Source organism: Melanerpes formicivorus, unplaced genomic scaffold, assembly GCF_026170545.1.
Source record: "Melanerpes formicivorus ecotype bairdi unplaced genomic scaffold, bMelFor1.0.p_v2 SCAF_14, whole genome shotgun sequence".
Lineage (NCBI taxonomy): Eukaryota > Metazoa > Chordata > Aves > Piciformes > Picidae > Melanerpes > Melanerpes formicivorus.
Genome location: NW_027142366.1, coordinates 2,064,508 through 2,087,995, shown reverse-complemented (window position 1 = coordinate 2,087,995; position 23,488 = coordinate 2,064,508). Strand labels below are relative to the sequence as shown.

The 23,488-nt window shown below is 49.2% G+C and overlaps 1 protein-coding gene across 4 annotated transcripts in view; it reads right to left on the bottom strand.

The window, feature by feature from the left end:
- The window catches only part of TOM1L2 (target of myb1 like 2 membrane trafficking protein), a 70,406-nt gene extending 47,337 nt beyond the window's left edge, over positions 1–23,069 (bottom strand). For all 4 annotated transcript variants that reach the window (XM_068146565.1, XM_068146566.1, XM_068146567.1 and 1 more), the window contains exon 1: positions 22,980–23,069. In XM_068146565.1, the coding sequence (XP_068002666.1) occupies positions 22,980–23,031 (52 nt within the window). In that variant the 5' untranslated portion in view covers positions 23,032–23,069. The remainder of the gene's footprint in view (positions 1–22,979) is intronic.
- Positions 23,070–23,488: the final 419 nt, after the last annotated feature.

Genomic DNA, 23,488 nt, shown 5'->3' with positions numbered 1-23,488 from the left:
CTCCTTCAACCTCATTAAAAGGCATCTGTCTAAATGGCACTGGTTCACACAAGGACTCTGGAACATGACCAGAGGATTCCAGGGTGATGTAAGGAATGTTAAATCAGACAAGGAAAAAGGCAATGAGCAGGAGCCCCTCCTGCCCCTCCCCTCACTCAGAGGAAGAGTTTATTGTCTAGTCTAACGGTGTAACAAAAGGGCTGGCAACTCCCAGCCGGGGTGCCAGGGGTGCCTCGCACAGCTCCTGACCCCACTGCGCCTCCAGGCACTGCGTTACTGCCAACTCCGTCACCGCAGCATGGGCCAGGAGTCGGTGTCTGGCACAGAGACATGACACCACCAGAGAGATTATCAGAAAGTCTCTTTCAGAAACAAGATGCTATCAGCTCCCAGCAGGTTTCCCAAATTAAAGCATAAATGTTCTGGTAGAAAGAAAGACAATCTGGCAGCGCGGGCCTGCAGGCTGCAGACCTTGGGCTCTGCCGCTGCACACGCAAGCAGCAGCTTATCTCCGGCCTGCGAAGGAGAGCAGAGAAACTCTGCCCTTTGTCTCTTCTGCCTGCCCTCTGAGGCTGCACTTCCACACCCTGCCAAATGGCACTATCAGTGCTTCCCTGCTGCTGCAATCCTGTCTGTTTGGAAGGTGCAGTTCAGTAGTGTAAAGGTTTCTGTGTGAACAGTCTTGGAGCACAACCCCACCCAGCCAAGCCTCTTCCCAAGCGACCTGCTCCAACCTCAGAGATGTCACCACAAGGAAATGGAGTTAAAAATGCCCTTGTAATCACCACATCATAAATAGGGCAAGGACAAGAATGCTCCTTCCAATGCAGGGGAAAACCAGAAGAACTTCTATGACCCATCTTGAATCCAGCTCAGAAGTCACCTACCAAAGAAATGCTATCCCTGGTTGTCCCTGGAGAAGCTGCTCCTGCAGCCCTTTTCAGTCCACACTATTTTGGCTTCACAGTTACAGTACAACAAAGATGACACTGTTGAATTTTGACTCTGTTCACATATGGATGAGATAAAGCAGGACTCCTAACTCCTTCCTGCTTCCAGTGCTCATCTCTGACCATGATACTGAACCTGCTGACAGGAGATAGCCTGAAGATTTTCATTAGGGCTGGGACTGCACAAGCTGAAGTCTTTATGCTGTTTAATTCACTTGCTATATATCCATGTTTACACAGCCAAGACTGAAGAACTGACTGCTGGGAACACCAAGGGCACCTGCTCCAGCTGAATGATGACAGCAGGCACGGGCAGGGTAAAAATCTCCCTGAAAGGTCTATCTGTAAGGAGGGAGAATTAATCACCAATGAGGGATTGTGGTGCTGGATCATGTCCTTGGAAGAAAAGGCACAAGTTACTAGCTAAAAATCCCACTGCAGGAAAATGGGAGTCCTGTGCCATTTTGTGCCTCAACACCAGCATCTGATGAATGAACAGATCTTTGTGCTCGGAGAAATCACAGTTTTGTCTCTTGGGACTTCTCCAGATGTTGCTTCAGAGACTCTCAACTCATACATTTGGGAAGAATTACACACACACACACACACACACACACAAATCACCTTCTGTTTCTGCAGGAGGCACACAAGCCAATGCATCCTGTTGGAGAGATCCAAAAGCAAGACAGTTCTGATTCCAAACTTCCCCCTCCCCTCCAGCAGCCTTTGGCGTTCAAGCAGCACAAAACAGCTTTTTTTTTCCCTTTTGTGTTTGCAAGTTCAGAAGATCAAGGCTCTCAGATCTTTGTCTTGCCTCTTAACAGCCCACCTGCCTGCCAGCTGTGCTTCAAGACTGCCATTGGAAAAAATCAAACAGTCAGATGTGTTATATTTCACTCTGCATAATGTGTGACAGAGAACAGAAGAAGCCAGGGCATTAGCAGGCTTTTACTTCCATCCTGCTGGTCCCCCTCCCTCCAGTGCAGCAGAGCTCTCTCAGATGTGAGGGCTGTCAGCTGAGGTGAAATCCAAAATGCTGTTTGAATGGACAAAGTCTTTCAGGAAAGGCAATGCAAAAGCACACAAGATGGCTCACAAGGGCTAGCAACCACTGGAACAGGCTCCTCAGGGAGGGCAGAAGTTTAAAAGATGCAGAGATGTGGAGCTGAGGGCCATGGTTTAGCACCAGACTTGCTAGAGTTAGAGAGCAGTTGAACTTGACAATCCTAAAGGTCTTTTCCAACCAAATGAAAGGCTAAGATCTCTGAGCTGCAGCTTACACAATTGTTTTGCTTTAAAGCACAGTTACATTGTGGGACTGTAGTGGTCTCACCTGAATTCAACAAATCATCAGTGACCTGCACAGCACTGCCCATAAGGCCTGGGGAAAGACCACCCAGAGGCCAGAGAGACATATTTCAGTTGTCCAAACAAAATGAAGTTAAGGCTAAAAATCCCTCAGCATTTGCCTGGCTGCTAAGCTCAAGACATTTCACTTGGCAAAGAGAGATAACACTTAAGAAGGAACACAGTTGGATACTCCTGGACCCAACAGTCTGTCCTGGCTTTCTCTGCATTTGCTTTTAGGACAGTCATGGACACTTAGCCATTATGGCAACCAACAGGAGGTTTCTTCCTTTTCATCCAAATGCTGCTATTAAAACATAAAATGTGACTCATTCAGAACTGAAGCTCAAAACTCAGCTCTGAAGTGACTTCCTCCTAAACCCCTTCCAGTTCCTTTGTTAGAAAGCACAGCTCCAAGAACATTTTTCAATTAGCCACCTCACTGCTCCAAGTCCTTTTCCTACATTCCTTATTTCACACTGCTCTGAAAACGCTGAGCTTCACACTTCCAAAGAAAAAGCCAGTCAGCTAGAACAAACGGGCTCAGGCTGAGCTGCAAGGCAGCACAGGGAAACGTGCTTGGGGTTGTAGTGCTGCAGCACTTGGGCTGCCATCACTTCCCCATTGATTGTAGCTGTGCTTACAGTGAAACTCTGCGCTGTGAAGTCATCCATCGCATCCTAGGCTGCCTCGAAAGAAGTGTGGACAGCAGGTGGAGAGAGGTGATGCTGCCACTTTGCTCTGCCCCGGTGAGACCTCACCTGCAGTACCCTGTGCAGGTCTGGAGCCCTCAACATGGAAAAGACAAGGACCTGATGAAGAAGGTCCAGAGGAGGACCATGAAAATGATCAGGAGGTTGGAGCACCTCTGCTAGGAGGACAGGCTGAGGGAACTGGGGTTGTTCAGCCTGGATAATAGAAGGCTTGGGGGAGACCTAAGAGTGACCTTCCAGCACCTGAAGGTGGCCTACAAGAGGGACTGCAGAGGGACTGCTTCCAAAGGACAAGGGACAAAATTGGCTTGACATTAGAGAAGAGGAGATTTAGATTGGAGGTCACAAATGAGTTCTTTACCATCAGAGCGGTGGAATACCAGAACAGTGGAGCTTCTGGGGCCAGGGAGGTAGTTGTGGCCCCATCCCTGAAGATACCCAAGGTCAGATTCAACAAGGCTTTGAGCAACTCGCTATAGTTGCAGATGTCCCTGCTGACTGTGGGGGGGGTTGGACTAGATGACCTCTGAAGTCCCTTCCAACCCAAACCATTCTATGATCTATCTTCTTTTTGTTGTTTCGCCAAGTTTCTGGTGCTGAATAAATGAGCAACAGTTTGTGATGACTGCAGAGTCTATGTTAAAACAGAAGAAAACAAGAAGGCTGTGGACATGCAGGTGTGCAATCATAAGGAGCCTTCAGCTTGAGGGCTGTCTGAAGCCACAGTGGTGAACTGAGAACTGTTTCATGAGTGATCTGGATGTTGGGATCAAGAACATCCTCGTGAAGTTGGCAGATGACACCAAAATGAGTAGGGAGGCTGACACTCCAGAAGGGAGAGAGACCCTCCAGGAAGACCTGGACAGGCTGAATGAGTAGGCTAGCAAAAACCTTATGAAGTTCAGTGAGGAGAAATGTAGGGAATACATAACCCAGGAGTCCAGCTCAAGACTGGGATGCACCTGGCTGGAGAGCAGCCCTGTGGAAAGGCACCCGAGGATCTTGGTGGAAAGCAAGCTCAGTATGAGTGAACAGTGTGCTGCAGTGGCAAAGAAAACTAACAGGATGCTGGGTTGCACCAATAAGGGCATCACCAGCAGAGATAAAGAAGTCCCTGCTGGAGAAAAAAGATGTGGATGAGCTGGGGAGTGTCCACAGAAGGGCTAGAAGAATGATCAGAGGAGTGCCAGAACTGCCATATGAGGAAAGACAGCTGGGTTTGGGCAGCCTTGAGAAGAGAAGGTTGAGGGGAGACCTTATTATCATGTACCAGTATATAAAGGGTGGCTAGCAGGAAGATGCAGACTCCCTTTTCACAAAGAGTCCCATAGAGAAGACAAGAGGAGATGGAGACAAGTCCCTGCTGGGGAAGATTCCTGTGGGACTCCAGAAGAAGATGTTTCCCCATGAGAACAGTTAGACACTGGAATCCTCTCCCAAGGGAAGTAGTGGATCCCCCTATATTGGTCAGTTCTAAGGCTCAGCTTGACAGGGTGCTGGGCCATCTCATTTCAACTGCACTATCACCTAGAAAGACTGCACCAGATGATCCTTGGGGTCCCTTCCAGCCTGGCACTCCCTGATCCTGTGTGCAGCTGTGAAATGTCATTTTCCGCTATTTCACTTCCAGGTTTGCTTCTTTTTGAAGCTGCTGCCCAAATGCCAAACAACTTCTAACCTTCCTTTCCAGACTCCACTTACCTGCAGCCATGAATATGTAATCTGCAATTACTGTGCCTTTTTAAAGACCACAAGGCATTCACAGTCATGCTACAGCATTCCTGTGAGTTAGATACGCCGCAGCAAAGGCATCGCCCGGCATCTCCAACACATCCAGCCTCTCCCAGGAGCAGGAACTGCAGCTGATTAACTGGGCACAGTTTCAGCTGCAGAGCAGGGGGAATGGATTAATACTCACGAAATAAATATCAACAGCTGTACAACAGAGAAGGTTTTTATTTCATTCTCAGATCAGAGCCTCACCTGACCAACCAGAGCAACAAAACAGAAATCCTTATAATAACAGCAGAGTAGGCAAGGGAGGAGATCAGCCTGACTCACTTAGCTTATCACATCTCACAGGGCTTGGTGCACTTCCAGGTTATCAAACCAGAAGGACCTTCCAGTACTATGCTATTCTGTTGTACAGAAGCAGCCTGACACTCCAAGAAGGACATCGAGGTGCTAGAGTGTGTCTAGAGAAGGGCAATGAAGGGTCTAGAGCAAAAGTCTTGTGAGGGAGCTGGGGTTGTTCAGCCTGGAGAAAAGGAGGCTGAGGGGAGACCTTCTGGCTCTCTACAACTCCCTGAAACTCTCTTCTCCCAAGTAACAAGTGATAGGACAAGAGGAAATGGCCTCAAGTTGCACCAGAGAGGTTCAGGTTGGGCATGAGGAGCAACTTCTTCCCCCAAAGGAATGCTAAGCCCTGGAACAGGCTGCCCAAGGCAGTAGTGGAGTCCTCATCCCTAAAGCAACTGAAAAGCCATGGAGACGTGGTGCTGAGGGACATGGTTTAGTGGTGACCTGGAAGTGCTGGGTTCACAGTCAGACCTGATAATCTTAAAGGTCTCTTCCAAGCTGGATGATTCTGTGACTCTATGGCAGGGGAACCTAGGCCAGGCAGTTTCTGTCCTGCGGTGTCACTCATGTCAGGCACAAATGATGGTTTAGTCACAGTTCTTACAGGCATTTGGAGTCTGGATGCCAAGCAGAACGGTGTGTTTCTATACAATACTGACTTTTGTTACCAATCTTCTCACTGAAGTTCCTCCCTCAGCAGAAATTGTTGCTGCTGACAGCAGGCTCCACTGACTGACGTGTACGTAAGTCGCTCTCTTTTAAAACAGATGGCAGAGAGGGAGACTACTGCTCCTTCACAACCAAGTGAAAGCCCTCTCCACTTGCTCATTCCCCACAGCTTTTAAAACCACAACAATCAGAACTTCCCCCTGCGTACTGCACGCTCATCAAAGCCAGCGTGTTGACCTGCGCACCGTACATAGCTGTCCTTCAGCGCTAGGTCATGCAGCGGCAGCTCCCAGCTCATCAAGTCATTTGCATCATTCCAAGGCACTTGTCCCTAAAACTCAGCTACACCACACATTTCTTCACCTCTCCCAGCAGTGACCCTGTGTCCTGGTTTGAGGCCAGGCAGATCCTCTCTTACCTCCTGAGAGGGGCAAAAGAATGACGCTCACACAAATGGAGTGCAGAAGCGATGGGAAGTTTGTATGGAAAAGCAGCAAGTGTTCTACAGAAGCTACAAGCACAGGGACAAAAGAATCCCAAAGCATACAGAGACCTCTATGGCACACCCAAAAGCCTCCCAACACTTCCCTTCTCCCCTCCTGAGGGTATGCCCAAAACCCCCAGGGCTCACTCTTCCCCCTCCACTGCTAGGCTAGTCTCAGAATACAGAATTAACCAGGTTGGAAAAGACCTTTGAGATCATCGAGTCCAGCCTATCCCCCAGCACCATCTGATCAACTAAACCATGGCACCAAGTGCCTCAGCCAGGCTCTTTTTAAACATTTCCAGTGATGGTGACTCCACCACCTCCCTGGGCAGCACATTCCAACTGCAAATCACTCTCAGGCTGGCCAGGTCTGAGACTGCTCCCCCACTTCTCCTCCCTGCATTAGGCCTAGCCATGCTTAAGATGCCTTGAGATACTCCTCCACCATTACCCGATAAGGAGCATCTCCCACGGGAGCAGAGAGGGAAGTAAGAGGACGAGGAGGACTTTGCAGGCAAATTTACAGGGCTCAGGATATTACAGGTATGAAATATACTATCTCCTGTGTCCACCTACTGGGTTGGACCCTCTGGAGGTGTAGCTTATGTGGCAGTAACAGGAGCAGACAGTCTGTGACAGAATGAGAGGAGACAGTCTCAAGCTGCACCAGGGGAGGTTCAGGCTGGATGTCAGGAAGAAATTCTTCCCAGAAAGAGAGATTGGCCACTGGAATGTGCTGCCCAGGGAGGTGGTGGAGTCACCATCACTGGAAGTGTTTAAAAAGAGCCTGGATGAGGCACTTGGTGCCATGGTTTAGTTGATCAGATGGTGCTGGGGGATAGGCTGGACTCCATGATCTCAAAGATCTTTCTGTATGCTGTAACCTGCCACACCTTGGCCAGATTGCCACCTCGCTGCAGGCCCGCGGCGCTCACAGCCTGGTGGTACTCTGGGAGCGACAAGCACCGAGCTGCTGGTGTCAGGAATCGATACCGCTAAAGCCTTCAGTCAGAGCCGTCAAAGCCGTCTGGAAATACCTGGTGCTGTTATTAATGGGCTTTAATGGATCCGAATGGAGATGTTTACCCTGTGATTTACTGCAGGGGAGCGACAGATCAATGCTCCTTTATGACATGTCACACCTCATGACAGAGTGTCGCCCCGCGCGGTGGTATCGCTGGAGATGATGGCTCACCACTTTGCAAACATCTGTGATCTATTAGGCAGCACTTCCCCTGCTCTAATATTATCACACTCTGAGCGTCCATCTTTCTTCTGCAGACGAGAGGCACGAAAGCATAAATTAAAACCTTTGCGGGTGACAAAACGTTCTCCCTCGGATTTGCCTGCTCTGAATGGGATGTGAGCGCTCTGCCCCAGGACTCTGCAGGGCAGGATTCATCAGCACAGCGCTGGTTCAACAGCTCACTGCCATGGGATGGGTAGCCACATCTCCTCCTCCTCCTCTGACACAGTAAGGCAGCCATCTACCAAATCTCACTGACATCCCATCAGTGACCATGCTCCTGGACTCAGCACTGCTGGCCCTGCACCTCGGATCCTGGAGTCAGTTTTGAGCCCCTTGCTACAAGAAAGACATTGAGGTGCTGGAGCGTGTCCTGGTGCTGGGCATCACTGACAAGATTCTGAACCCATCCCCTTGCCTCCCACCCTCCAACTATTGATCTGCATTGAAAAGATCCCCTCTCAGTCTTCTCTTTTCCAGGCTGAAGAGCCTCAGGTCTCTCAGCCTCTCCTTCTGAGAGATGAATACACATGACTTTGTCCCAGTGCCAAAAACCAACTACTATAAAAAGGAGCAGACTCCATTCATTTTATCAGCTTTAACTTACAAATCCAAGAGAAGCAGTGGCTGAAAGTAGTGATTTATTTCTCCACTTCTTTGCTATAAGAATGCCTAAAGGCTCTGTTACAGTTGGTTTATTATTTGTAGGAGTCACACACAACACCAGGAGGATAAACTGTCGTGTCCAACCTGACCTGGAATGTTTCAAAGGATGGAGCTTCTACCACCTCTCTGGGTAACCTGGGCCAGTGTCTCACCATCCTCAGGGTAAAAATTTTGTTCCTTTTATCTAGTCTAAATCTCCCTCTTTTAGTTTAAAACAGTCACCTCTTGTCCCCTTGTCACAACAGGCTCTGATCAAAAGTCTGTCCCCAGCTTTCTGATCGATCCCTTCAAGTACTGAAAGGCCACCAAAGGGTCTCCCTGAAGCTTTCTCTTCTCCAAGCTAAACAAACCCAACTATCTCAGCTTGGCCTCACAGCAGAGGGTTTCCAGCTCTTTCATCATTGCTGTGGCCTCCTCTGGCCCCACTCCAACAGATCCCTGTCTCTCCTGTGCTGAGGACTCCAGAGCTGCCCCCAAGACTGCAGGTGGGGTCTCAGCAAGCAGAGCAGAGAGGCAGAATCTCCTCCCTCCACCTGCTTCCCATGCTTCTTTTGAATGTATTTGACCAGACACTACCAGGAGGTAAGTGAGAGAGAAAGAGGAACATTCTACTCATCCAGATGCAGTTTTGTCACCCAGAACTGCAGGCAGTATGGGATTACAATTTGCTATCCCATCTGAACAAAACACTGTGAGCACCACCAGGAGCACGAAGGTGTCCTGAGCCCTCACGAGCTGCCCCATCCCAGACTCAACTGCATCCAGTAATTACAGGTGAGCCTGAGTAGAATGTCTCTGTGAGAAGTTATGGATGATCAGTGTGTCAGTGAGCTATATTTGAAATCTATCAGCTCTTGATGGCTAATTTTGTACTACATGAGTAAAGCAAGTTCTAATAACTCACTTGGGACCTCACTCCAGTACTTACAAGCTACGTGCTTTTCATATTCATAAAACAAAACTAATTGCCTTTCATGGGTGAAATGTTCTAAGAATTTTTAATCCACATCAGCTGCAAACTCTAAAAACCCATCCCCACATATTTGAGACTCTCCCCACCCACTCACTTGCAACGTTGTTTGCTGCAAACAAACTCTAAGGCAGAGAAAATCCATCAGGCTCCTACATTAGTATTATTTATACTATCAATTTCCAGGTTACTCCTAACATCAGTTGCCCACATTCTCACATGCTTAAAATAAACTCAAAACACTAATTACATTTAGCAAGGAGGGGGAAAAAAAGGCAAAAATCTTTCATTTCCCACAAAGAAAGCAGTTAACAAGAACAAGTTCACTCCTTAGCTGTGCTCCAGAAGATTTTTAAGTCCATGTTCATATATGATAAACAAAATCTGTTACCAAGGACATCAAACTCTTGCAGCAGACCATTGCATGTGCACGTTCCACACTCTCTACAGCTACAGAGGTGAGAGCTATGTCCTCTGGAAACCCACCATCATCGCACACATGGAAGTGAACTAGACAGCAAGGAGCCTGCAGCTTCTGAGGGCTGACAGCTCACGTTTTGGAGTGTGAAATGCTTCACTCAGGCTGTTCAGCTTTGCAGCCTTCCCTCCCAGGGCTCTGCAGGGTGACAGCAGGCCTGCTGCAAGAGGCAGCTAGCTCCAGTCCCATTCCAACTCTCCAGTGTCTCCACGGCTTGAAGATCAGCGTCTGGAACACACTAAGTGTTTTCACCACGGGAAGAGGGGAGAGCTGGCTCCTGTTCCACTAGGTAACAGGAATCACTTTTGCCAAGGCTGCTGTCACTGAAGGGCTCCATTGCCAGCTGCCCTTTCCAACGAGCCAAGCTTGCTCTGCCCGGTAAAGCTGAGTGGCTGAACGCTTCCGAAGCATCTTCTCGGGAAAGCCGAGAGCAGAGCAGGCAGCAGCAGGAACGTGATCCATGAGTTGCAATTCCGCCTTCTGCGGGCTGAGAAATGAGGATTTCTTGGTCTTCACTAACCCTATTAAAAATTCATTCTGCTCCATTTCCACAGCCCTGTTTCTCATGTGCCTCTCTGCCAGAGCTAAGCCTGAGAAAGGCTGATAAACAGAAATGGAAATACCAGAAGTTCAGAGCAGGTTTGCAAATGCCTATTGCTGAGAGCGTCAACTTCATTTTCCCATTCAGAAGCTTATGTGATCTTGCTGTGTGACTCTAAATCCTTCAGGTCAGAGACTGTCCCAGGACATTTCATGTTCTACTGCAACCCCCTCTATTACATATTGCATGATAGCCTTAGTGAGGTCAAGTTCAAAGCAATGGGAATGTATCAGGTGCATTAAGAGCGTAACCAGCAGGTTGAGGGAGGTTGTACTCCTGCTCTGTTCTGCCCTATTGAGGCCACAGCGGGAGGTACTGGGTCCAGTTCTGGGCTCCCCAGTTCAAGAGGGGCTATGAACTATTGCAGAGAGCTCAACAGAGGCCAGGAAGATGCTGAGAGGCCTGGGGCATTTCTCTGAAGAGGAAAGGCCTTGCGTTGTTTAGCCTGGAGAAGAGCAGCCTGAGAGAGGATCTCCTCAATGCTCAGCAAGAGCTAGAGGCCAAGGGGGCAAGAGGATGGGGTCAGACTCTTTTCAGCCATGCCCAACAATACAACAAGGGTAATGGGCACAAATTGGAACCCAGGAGGAGGGGGCAAGAGGATGGGGTCAGACTCTTTTCAGCCATGCCCAGCAATACAACAAGGGTAATGGGCACAAATTGGAACCCAGGAGGAGGGGGCAAGAGGATGGGGTCAGACTCTTTTCAGCCATGCCCAGCAATACAACAAGGGTAATGGGCACAAATTGGAACCCAGGAGGAGGGGGCAAGGGGATGGAGTCAGACTCTTTTCAGCCATGCCCAACAATACAACAAGGGCAATGGGCACAAACCGGAACCCAGGAGGTTCCACTTGAGCCTTAGGAAAAACGTCTGGTGTGAGGGTGCTGGAGTCCTGGAGCAGGACTCCCTAACTCTATGATTCTCTGAAATACCTTGTTAGCTGCAGCAAGACTCAAGGCCAATATCCTACACAGAACCTGTCTGGAAGAGGATTTTTCATTACCCACTGGCTATGCCAAGTCATTGGCAGAGATGAGGATTTCAAAGGCAGTTTTAATTATAGAAGGTAAAACCCACACAAGATCAAGCTGAAGTGTCAGAAAACCACCAGAACTGAACACTGACCCGTTTGGGTTGTCTGCTGAACTTTAATCACTTTCCAAGTCTGACAGCTGCTCAAACTTAATTGCTCATTACGCTTGTAAATAAAAACTGATCTCACTCTCTGATTAGCCAGCCATCTTAGAGTTGCCATAACAACTTCTGGTCTAATAAGTGATTTCAGATTTACCATTATTTGGACTAGCAGCAAATTTCACAAAGGTCTGAGATCGCTCTTTTCACTGAAATACCCTTCTAATTAGAAGAACTGAGAATCAGGAGAGAAAGGGCAGCTCCGAGATAATGAGAAAACAAGTTATTTACTGCAGCGGCTCAAACCTGAGGCAAGGGTACCCCAAAACCCAACACATGCTGGGTCTTGCTTAACCCTTACCTTTCCCTGTCAATCATCTTGTTATCACACCTACACCCCATCATAAACTGCTCAGCAAAGCAGCAGAGGGCAAAGTAACTGGTCACAACTGAGTGGAGCCTGATTTCCAGACTCACTCCCAATGAAATAATCCAACTTAGGACCCAATTACCTGCTTACATTCCTTAACACTCTGTTACCTGATGGGAGAGCTTTGGGGGGAATACTGCTGAGCTCACATGCTTAACAGGTCTTAAAGAGAGGGAAATGTGTTTGTGTTGTGCCTGACAGATGTCCACTGTAGCAAGTGCAGTAAAACATGTTTTGGAAGGAAGAGTCATAGTGTAGTGTTGCACCTCTGGATCACCTCAGCCAAAAACTTACTTCAGGCTTGAGCTGAGGCTGGACTCTTCTTCATCTGGAGTACTGTGTCCAGTTCTGGGCTCTCCAGTTCAAGAGGGACAGGCAATTACTGGAGAGATCCCAGTGGTGGCTACAACAAAGATGAGGGGACTGGTGCATCTCTCTGAGGAGGCTGAGAGCCCTGGGGGTGCTAAGCCTGGAGAAGAGCAGCCTGAAGGGGACCTTCTCAATGCTGATCAGCATCTAAAGGGTGGGGGGCAAGAGGATGGGGCCAGATTCTGTTGAGTCATGCCCCCAGCAATACAACAAGGGGCAATGGGCACAAACTGGAACCCAGGAGGTTCCATCTGAACAGAAGGAGAAAATTCTTTGCTGTGAGGGTGCTGGAGGCCTGGAGCAGGCTGCCCAGAGAGGTTGTGGAGTCTCCTTCTCTGGAGGGATTCCAAAAACCCACCTGGACATTGCGGATCCTGGGCAAGCTGCTGTGGGTGCCCCTGCTTTAGCAGGGGGGTTGGACTAGAGGATCTCCAGAGGTCCCTTCCAGCCCCACCACGCTGGGATTCTGTGCCATTTTGGACAAGATTACTAATTAAAGCCTTGCAGATGTCTGGGAGGAAAAACTTCTCTGTATTTCAGTAAGCATTTGGTCATCACAGCTTAAGTAAGACACTTCTGTTAAAACATTACAGACTCACTCATTAGTCTTAGAAGACAAAGTGATTGGGAGCTTTCAAACACTACAAGCCTGGAGCCCTATTACAGCACAAAGACCTTCCAAATTCTGCTGGCAAAGCTGCTGAAGCTTGCAATTTATTTAATCTGCTCAAGGTAGCTTTTTGTGTGCACAGGCAAGGAACGACGCCCTTTTCCTTCCAAAAGCAAAACAAATGCAGAAAGCTATAATTGAGGCAAAACTCAAGTGAAAAAAAAGGCAGGAAATGGCAGGTTTTTAAAAGAGAGGGTCTTTTTTTTCCCTGCACTCACTCAGCTAGGCAAGAAAAGCACATTTTTGGGTTGTTCTTTGGGTCAGAAGCAGAGCTGGCCACACTTCTTGCAGTGGATTTATCTCACAGGAGTAATGCTCAACACATCCAAGTCAACAATGCCCTCGGCCTTCCTGACAACATTTGGCATGTAACAAAATCTTCCTCGCTTTAAGAACAAGAAACCAAAGCTCTGAGAAGTTCTTGGGGTTCAAACACCGTTTCCAACACCCATCTCTGCCTTCACTTTGTGTGCATTTTCTTTGATCTGAGTTGGAACAAAGAATTTCTTCCCAAACTAATCTAACCCAGAAGGCTTCTGAGGACCAGCTGGGGAACAGGCTGGCTCACTCACACAGAATAAACAGGCTATGAACCAACCCAATTATTCAACAGGTTCCTTCTGAGTATCTTCTCATTTCTGAGTCTCCTGATGCTCTTAGACTAAGCTGCAAACACTGAGGTGCCAAAGGGTTTCTGTCAATGGGGAGATGCAGAACCACAGGTAAATAATCTCCAAGTAGCTGTGCCAGGAATCGCCCAAACAGACAGGTATAGACTTTTTTCCTTCCCTAATCCCTGATTTTGAAATGAGTTACACATTTCTTTACAATGAGAGTGGTGAAACACTGGAACAGACTGCCCAGGGATGTGTTTGAGGCCTCATCCATGGAGACATTCAAGATCAGACTTGATGCGGCCCTGGGCAGCCTGATCTGTTTGGAGGTGCCCCTGCTCACTGCAGGTGTTTGAACAAGATGACCTTAGAGGGTCCCTCCTAACCCAATGCAGTCTGTGAACCTGTGAATTATGGGGCCTACCCTGTAATTCTGGCAGGCACAGAACAATCATTTTTCAGTCCAGAGACCATGCTGTCAGCAACAGATTGATTGAGTTTTCTTGCATCTCCCCTTCTTGAGCAATGGAGACTCTGGGGAGTTTGGTAAAGACATGTTTACCTGTAGCAAAGGACCTGCTCTTAAGGGAAGAAAGACCAGGCTGTATTTAGCCCATATCTAGCCCACATGTCTCCCACATCTTTTATACTCAAGAGCCATCAATCTCAAAAGAGCCCTTTCCCATCGACGACATCTGAAACAAATGAGCAAAGCAATCGGGGAGAACAGGCAGCAGAATGACTAAGCACAGGCAGCAGATAAGGCCTGTCTATCTCTGATAGGATTTTCACACTCAGCAACAAGTCTCTTCTATGTAGAAATGAATAATTCCCCAGGCAAGTGCAAAGGAGAAGATGGGAAACTACTTCTGGGTGATCTGTGCAGACTCAGCACATCAGACCCAGGAGGGAGGGCAATGGTGTTACTCAGGCTGGCCTTGTGGGTCACTGCCCAGCTTCTCAGAGTTCCTACAACGCTTCCTTCTCCCCTGTGTTCTCCAGACATTCATGCTTTTTATCACCTATACATAGAGCTACAGAACTGCTGAGGCTGGAAGAGACCTTTGAGATCATCAAGTCCCATCACTGGCCTTGAGCTCACGATCCCAGCCCTAACGCTAACACACTACCACTGAGCCACGTCCCTCAGCACCACATCCACACATCTCTCAAACCCCCCCAGGGATGGGGATTCAACCACCTCCCTGGGCAGCCTGCTCCAATGCCTGACAAGCCTTGCTGTGAAGAAAATTTCCCTAATATCCAACTTGAACATCCCCTGGCACAAGTTGAGGCAGATTTGGAAACCAAACCAGCAGAGTGTGAAAGGACTTAGCCAGAGTCACTTCAGAAATGCCAGAGAAGGAAAGGGATTGCCAGGCCAACCCTGAGGTGCACCAGCCTGCAGGTACTCTGTAGGGTCTTTCTCCATGAAGGATTATCTCACCTAAATGTCTGCAACTGCTGCTGTTCCTCCACTGACCATTATCATGAACTGCCTTGACACCTTCAGAGAATTCTTAATCATAGAACCATAGAACTGGCAGGGTTGGGAGGGACCTCAAGGCTCAGCCAGTTCCAACCCCCTGCCATGGGCAGAGACACCTCACACTACAGCAGGTTTCTCACAGCCACAGCCAGCCTGTCCTTCAAGACCTCCAGGGATGAGGCTTCTAGCACCTCCCTGGGCAACCTGTTCCAGTCTCTCACTACCCTCATGGGGAAGAACTTCTTCCTCACATCCAATCTGAATCTTCCCATTTCTATTTTTTTTCCCATTCCCCCTAGTTTTGTCACTCCCTGACACCCCAAAAAGTCCCTCCCTTGCTTTCTTGTAGATACTGGAAGGCCACAATTAGGTCTCCTCAGAGCCTTCACTTCTCCAGACTGAACAGCCCCAACTCCCTCAGTCTGTCCTCAGAGGAGAGCAGCTCATCCTCGTGGCCCTCCCCAGTGTAGTTTATACACTCACAGAGAAGCACAATTAATTTAACTCTTCTTAATTCAACAAAGGAAAACACAGAATACTTCCTTTTTTTTTTTTTTGGGGGGGGAGGAGGGGTAAAAATTGATTTGGATTAAACATAAGATCAGTTGGTAAGGTCTGTGGGGATTTTCTGGGGGTTTAGCCCAGCGTATTTCAGACATGCAGTCTAAAATCTGCCGAGCAGGGGAGCAGAGCAGTAGCAAAGTGGGAACGAGCTGTCCTCAAGCTGCAGCCTCTCACATCGAGGTTTATATTAGAAGCATATGGAACATACATTTAAGTGCACTGTGCTGGAAGAGATAAAACTGCTTTGCTCAGAAATAGATGCTATAATACCTTCATGAACTACAATCTGCTTTTGTGCCCATAAAATAAATCCAGTCTTAGAAACCTCAGTATTAAAAGGTATTAGACTAATTATCCAGCTTCACACACGTATGTAGTTTCTCCAAGTTGCCAGATTCATGACTCAGTATTTATTGGCTCCTTTAAAAGCAAAGAGATCCATTTTCCTATTTCATGGAGATTTTCCCTACAACATAATCCATTGTCATGAAATGAAAGCAGATCCAAATAATCTTATAAAACTAAAAGCATTTTATCAGGCTCTTTTTGCATGACTAGCACAATTCAGTATGAGCACTGAGGGGGGGCTGGATTGTAAGTGACTGACCAGCTGAAAAAGCACCTATAAAAGTGCCTCAGCTCTGAGGAGAGCACTTCTTGTGTCCTCTTCACTGCAGGCAAAGACAAAAATCACCTTTTTCGTACGCTGTGGGCATCTGGTGGGAAGAAAAGTTACTGCCACCTTGCCCTGAGAAAAAGCTTCCCTCAGAACAGGGCACAAGATTTCAGTGGCTGGGGGGAAATGCAAAGGGCCTTTTCTTTTTATGATAATGCAATTAATGAAGAGAGAGATGATTCAGACCCCAGGAGCATGCTGCAAACATGTGATTTATTGGTACCAGATCCTAAGGTTATGATGTGCACTTTAGACACTGACTTCTGGCGCTGGGGATAAAAGGTTTGTCTGTAAAAATATGTTTTCCTCACAGCACAGCAAAGTACTAAGTTTGCTGAAAGGAACTTTGGCTTGTGGATGTGCACAAGAAAGCTGAATTAATTCCTCCTGCAGGATTACTATGGGCTGCTTGCTGTAATTCATCTCTCCATTCTTGCATGCAGCCATCAATTCATTTATTTAGAACTATTTTTTTTTCCCCCAGACTCATAAAAATCTTAAGATAAGAAACCCAGAGAAAGGTCTTAAGTGCTTCTTGTGGAAAGGAAAATAAAAAGGTGTTTATACATCCCCCCTCAAGCTGAGGGATTTTCTCATCTGAAAAAATAGAGAGAGGAACAAAACAGCAGCTCTGAAACAGACTCTGTCCACCATATTTATTACCAATTTAACAGCCTTGAATGGAAACTGCAAGTGCTCTGATAAAAATCAATTGAAAAGCTGTCTGCCTTGCTGTTGCTTCAATAAAGTGCCTCCTGTATCTTTTGCTGAAGCCCTGTTTTTGTAGCCTCCTTAAACAATAGTCTGTATTAAATCACCACACCATGCCTCCTCTGAAAGCAGACTCCAAGGCGAGTGACCAGACCTGCACCCTTCACCCAAGTCTCCCATTAACAGGGACCAGGGATGTGAATCAGCATCAACACCCCAAGTCCCTCAGGACACTTTTATTTCTGCTCTATAGTTAAAAATTAACTTCCAGGTCTTTGTGCACTTAACTCAGATGCTGCACCTCTTTCCCTGGAGGTGTTTGACTACGAGTCAAGCAAAATCCAGGCTGTGGCAAGAAGGGCTGACTTCAGCAGCAGGCACAGCCCCAACCAGAGCCCTCACCCAAACAGACCTCAACGCTCCCACCCAAGCCCATTTCACACATCACTGCCCCAAGTCAGCCCTTGGCACCTGAGGGAGCTGGTGGGGCCAGCAGCAAGGCTTGGTTGGGATTTAAACAAACACTCTCCTGAAGCCTTTGCAAGGTCTCCAGAGTTAAAGAAAGGAAAAGAAAAACAGTACCTGGTTTTCCTGTGTGCTCACATGTAAGCCATATGGCCTACATCAAATGAGCACAATGAGCATAAAAAAGTCACCAGCACTCCACATTCTTGTAATTCAATCAGCTTTAATCACCTCAGATGTTTGTGCTACCCTACGGTGAGGGTATTTGTTCTAATAACCTTGAATAGAGCGGTGACACTTTAAAGATGGCTCTCTCCAACAAAGAAAGATAAAACCACAATTTATGGCAGGATGCTGAATCTCAAGGCAAATTCCCCCTCCTGTAAATTGCAGCTTTTTTCCCCAGGCCAGCTCTTCTCCCGACAGCAAGCAGTCTGTCTTGGCTGGTTTACTACACATCTTCCAGTACTTCTCCTCACCGCTCAGGAGTATCCTTCCCAACTCTCCTCCTCTAGGGATCTGGGCTATTGGATTTACAGCATTAACTGGGAAAAATAAACAGTTCAGTTGTCAGGAGGAGGCCAACACCCTGAAGCCAGAAAGGATCTTGTCAGCACCAACACAGCAGCCTGCGAGACCCGCGGCACCCAATTCTGTCCTCCAGGTTCTTTGCCAGCTGTCACAAAGACCTTCTCCACGCCTGCTGGCACGTCCACCCTCGGCTGGCCAACACCACAAAGCTGCCAGAGAAAGCTCCAGTGCCCCCCAGGCTCTTGGCCCAGCATCACTGCCAGCAGCCGGATTCGCTGCTGGGTGTCCAGCACACAGCACCAGCTGAAAGCACCAGCAGCACATCAGCCTCCACACAGCCTCTGCTCAGGGATCTTCCCCTGGAGCCTGACCACAGAGTCACTGAATAGTGTGGTTTGGAAGGGAGCTTCAAAGGTCATCTAGTCCAACACCCCTGACCACCAACCAAAGTGACATTGTGAAGGGCTGAAGGGACCATGAAGACTTCTTCTACCACAAGAATGGGTGCATGAAGAAGAGTTTGGCCAGCAGGCCAAGGGAGGTTCTCCTTCCCATCTACTCTGCCCTAGTAAGGCCACAGCTGAAGTACTAGGTCCAGTTCTGGGTTCCCCAATTCAAGAGAGACAAGAAACAACTGGAAAGAGTCCAGTGGAGGCTACAAAGATTCTGAAGGGACTGGAGCATCTCTCTGAGGAGGAAAGGTTTTAGCAGAGGGGTTGGACTGCCCAGTCCAGAGGTCCCTTCCAATCCCTGCCATGATGGGTTTCTAAGTCCCATGGGATGCTGAAAACCACCATCTGCTTACAAAGCATTTGGGAGGTAACGGATCCTGCTGCAGAATCCTGGGGCAGATTTTTATCTTACAGGTAAAGTGAGGCAATTATCTCCCTTCAGTGCAACCTCCAGGTAAAAAGCAAGATGGAAGGAGTAGAATGGTTTAGAAGTTCAGGAATCTCCCAGCTGACTGCCTTCCATACATCAGCTCTGCTGACAAACCACCTCCTCTCCTGAGCAGAGGACTTCACTAGAAACTTAAGGACAGTTGAGTGCCCACAGGCCAATTAAAGCTGTTAAGCAAAAACTAAGTGAAGTTTGCAATTAGTAGCCCTGGTGACGTCTTACACAGTTTCTGTTATGTGACCACTGGAAGCTACCCGGGGGCTACCATAAAAGCCAATCCAAAAATCAGGTAGCCTTCAGGGAGGAGGAACCTGGCTGCCATTTGAACTGGCACTTGAGATGCAGGAGACTCCATCCATCTCCATTACAAATCCTCCGAGCTCATCCTAGCATCACTTTCCCACATTAAGCAAAAGAGTTAGCACAAAAAGCCTGCCTCGCTCCAGACACTACCCAGCTAAGAGAAGGAGAAAAGAGAAAATCCCTTGTATTACCTCTCTTAGTTCTCCCCAGACCTCCTCTGACATTCTCTGTTCCTTTCAGACCTGGCATTTATCTGAAGGCATTGTCTGGCCCTAATTAAATCTTCATGAGAGCCACTGCTACTTTCTGGCAGGGAGCGTGCGCCCTCGGCGCGCCGACGGCCCCGCAGGATCCTCCTCGCCGCTCCCGTATGGCGAGTGCTAGGCCTCGCTTCAAAATATCACAACTGTGTTCAACACAATATGTTGAAACAGAAATACAAATTTGCTCTGTTTCTTTTAAAGAATGGAGAGAAACAGAAGTGAAAATTACATTCCACGGGCTCACTGGGAGAGGAAGACGGAGCTGCAACAAAACCCCAACAAACCACCAGCAAAGTGTGGAAACACTGGGCACAGCTCAGGCTCTGCGAACAAGGCCTGCTTTTGTTTGCTTGTTTTCTTGCAGAGGGATAACTGGCAGCGACAGGACAAGCAGAAATGTATTTTTTTTTCCCCTTCCCAAATCAAATCTGCAGCTAGCTCCTTCTCACCACACCCCGGGGCGGGGAGACGTCTCCTCAAGGGCAGCTGAATTCGAAGCTTAAGGAGGGAAGATTTCAAGTGGTATTAGGAAGGAATTCTTTACAGTGAGGGTGGGGAGGCACTGGAAGAGGTGGCCAGGGCAGGGCATGGATGGGGTTACAAGAAAACTGAGGAGGGACTTTTTACAAGAGCTTGTAGTGCCAGGGCCAAGGGGGAGTGGATTGAAGCTGGAAGAGGGGAGATTTACATTGGAGATGAGGAAGAAGTTCTTTCTGGTGAGGGAGGTGAGGCACTGGAACAGGCTGCCCAGGGAGCTTGTGGATGTCCCCTCCCTGGAGGTGTTCAAGGTCAGGCTGGATGAGGCCTTGAGCAACCTGGGCTAGTGGCAGGTGTCCCTCCCAGTGCCAGGTGGGTTTGGAACTCGATGATGTTTAAGGTCCCTTCCAAACTAAACCATTCAATGAATGTGTGAGTTTTGCATAAGGGAAGTTGCACTCTAAGCCCCTTGCACACATCTGACCTTATCTGATCACAAAGTCATAGAATCAAGACCTCCAAGATCATCAAGTCCAACCATCATCAACCCAACACCACCCTGACCACTAAAACACCTCCCAGAGTGCCACATCCACATGGTTTTTGAACTCTCCCAGGAATGGTGACTCCACTGCATGGTTGTGCTGCCCTGGGTAACTGGGGTGAGGAGCTGCCCCCTTCCCCACAGGGTGGGAGTAGGCAGCTCCATGCCCACAGTGCCAACACCAGCAGCATTTCTGACAGCCTCAAGGGACCAGCTCCACAACTGGGGAGCAGCCAGCACGGTGTGGGGTGCCTGCCTTTTTACAAGGAGTCACATGGGAAAGACAAAGGGTGGTGGGTACAAGTTACTCCTGGGGACATTCCCATTGGAATCCAGAAGAAAACATTATCACCATGAGCACACTTAGAGACTGGAATAATCTGCCAAGGGAAGCAGTGGATCCCCCTGCATTGGGCACTTGTTAAGACTCAGCTTGACAGGGTGCTGGGCCATTCATGTAAAGTAGACTATCAGCCAGAAACGTCGGAGCAGGTGATCTCTGGGGTCCCTCCCAAGCTGGCACTCTGCGACTCTGTGCTCTTCCTCTGAGGAACCCTCAGAGCTTTGTGCTTGAAGCGACTCCCTCCAAGAGAACAAGGGATGTAAGGGCCACAAAAACATCTTTGCATTCCAGAGTCAGGAAGGCAGAAGGCTAGAAAAGCAGATTTTACTGCTAACCTCTGCTAGCAATTCTTAAGTCTTCAGGAAGCCCTTTTTAAACCACTTACTGAGGCTAAAGGCCACTGACAATAACCAGATGAGAAATCAGTGCCTCCCCTCAGCACAGCCCGCTGCAGAAGGCTTGTCCAAGCAGCAAGGCAGCCAGCTGTCCCAGCAGATGTGGTCAGATGGCCAAGGACAACAAAGCAAATTCACTTTAAAATCCTGGTTAACTTCAGCCTTCTCATTACCATCCGCCAACTCTCGGCACTCCTCTCCCCAGGCAGGGGAAACAAACACCCCAGATGGCCAAAGGAAAACAGCAAGCTATACATATGCTCCATATAGTCTGACAAAGCAAGAGTCCAGCCATCTTCAAAGCACAGTGTGAGACTCCAAGGGGTAAAAGCTCTGCAAGGGGAGGTCTACTGCACATATGGGTGAAGCAATCACTGCCAAAGAGCTTCTGGGCTTCGAGGCCACGGCCAGGTTAGCTGCAAAAGTCTTCCATTGTCATTCCCAGGGACACAAATCTTCCATGGCTCCATCAACCAGTGAATAGCTATAGACTAAACTACACACAGCAATCCACTGTACTATATACAACCCCTAAATGAAGCATTGGAACGACTGCTGGTTATGAAACAAAGAGCATGGTTTCAGTGAGAGGGGTGCTAGCACAAGCCTTGGCTCCTGGGCCTGTGCACCACAGGAACCCCAGCCAGGCTGCTGCTCCTTCCCACTGCAAGGCAAGAGCTCTAGGAGATGAAGGCAGGAGGTAACAGCAGCCCACCCAACCAGGGGCAAGTAATCAGACTCTGCAGATGTGGCACCCAGGCTTTCTCCTGGGGCACCAGATGTGGCAACCCAGACTGAAACAATACTTGCCACAGCTGAGAGCAAACACATCTGTGGGAGGGAGAGAGGGAGGGAGCAGACACAGCAACCCAGGAAGGCCTTGGTCAGCCAGGCAGCGAAAGTGCACTCAAAATAACCTCCTTAATGTCACCAAAGCATGAGCAAAACCACAATTCAAGCTCTGGGCTGAAAGCCACATGTGTACTTGCATCTCTAAACACTACCACCCTCCCAGGCACAAGCCCAGGGAGGTTTCAGTGCCTTGGGAGAACGGTGGCTGAACGACAGGGTCACTGCAAGACAGCACTCCCAGGGAGAGAAGAGGTGGGGTGCAGCAGCTCGCTTTCCTCCAACAACCACCCTGGAGAGGAGTCATGGCAAACGGGCTGCCCAAAGCCATCACTACCCTGACAGTCTTCTGCTGCCCATGGAGCCCCCAGTAAGCCCCACTAAGGCCTACAGCCCCCACCAACACTGAGAGCCCACCACCACCTCCAGAGCCTGCATCGACCCTGGAACCTCTGTCACCCTCTCACACCTCCACAGACACCCACCAGGCCCCACACATGCTTTCTGGCCTCCAGAGCCCTCCATTAACACCCAGAGATTCCCTACAATCCCCAAAGACCTCCACTAAGCCTCACAGAACATCCTCACTGGTTCCAGAGGCCCTCACAGGCCTTCACGACACTGCCCACCATCTCCACAGCACCTCATGGACTCCCAGAGCCCTCTTTCTACCCCAGAGCACTCCCTGGGCCCTCACAGACCCTCCCTCGGCCTCCACAGCTGCTCACTGACCCCCAGAACGCTTCCTGGAGCTCACAGGCCGCTCCTCGCCTCCAAAGCATCTCTCTGACCCCTGTAACCGTCCCTCTGACCGTCACAGAGCCTCTAGTGCTCCACAGTACCTTACCGACAGCCCAGAACCCTCCCTGGGTGCTCACCCGTCCCCGTACTCCTCGTTGGGCCCTCACAGACCCCCCTCCGCCTCCACAGCATCTCACCGATCCTCTAATCCCACCTCTGCCTGGATCCCCCCTCCCGTCCCAGAGGCCCCGCTGGCTCGCCAGACCCTTCCGCAGCCCCCTGTGCTGCCCAGGCCGCCTTACCGAGGCTCTGCCCCACCGGGGTGCTGAACGGGTTCCCCAGCAGAAACTCCATCTTGGGATGACAACAAACAGCGGCCCGGCGGCGCCCTCCCTCCCCCACCCCGCCCTGACTGACGGCGGCAAGCACCTACCGCATCTCCTTCTGCTAGCCATGGCCCGCCTCCCCGCAAGCGATTGGGTGGTGGTAGGACGCCCCGTTGCATCATAGGCTAAGGAGTGTGTCCATCACTGTCAAGCTAGGGGACCGCCCCGCGCAGTCCTGCCTCTTTCCACGCCCTCCAGTTGATTGACAGCAGGAACAAGGCTAATGCCATTCTCCATTGGGCAACGGCCAAAGCATTCTCTAATCTTATCGGACAAGGAAAACGTCAATTATCTGAGCCTCCTCCCGCCCCAGAGGGCACGGTGCGGGCGCTGACTGGCTGACACGGATTTCTCGCGCTCTGATTAGCAGCCATCCTTCCCACCCCCTCCCTGGCCATTGGCAGCTGAGCCCGTCACGTGACCGG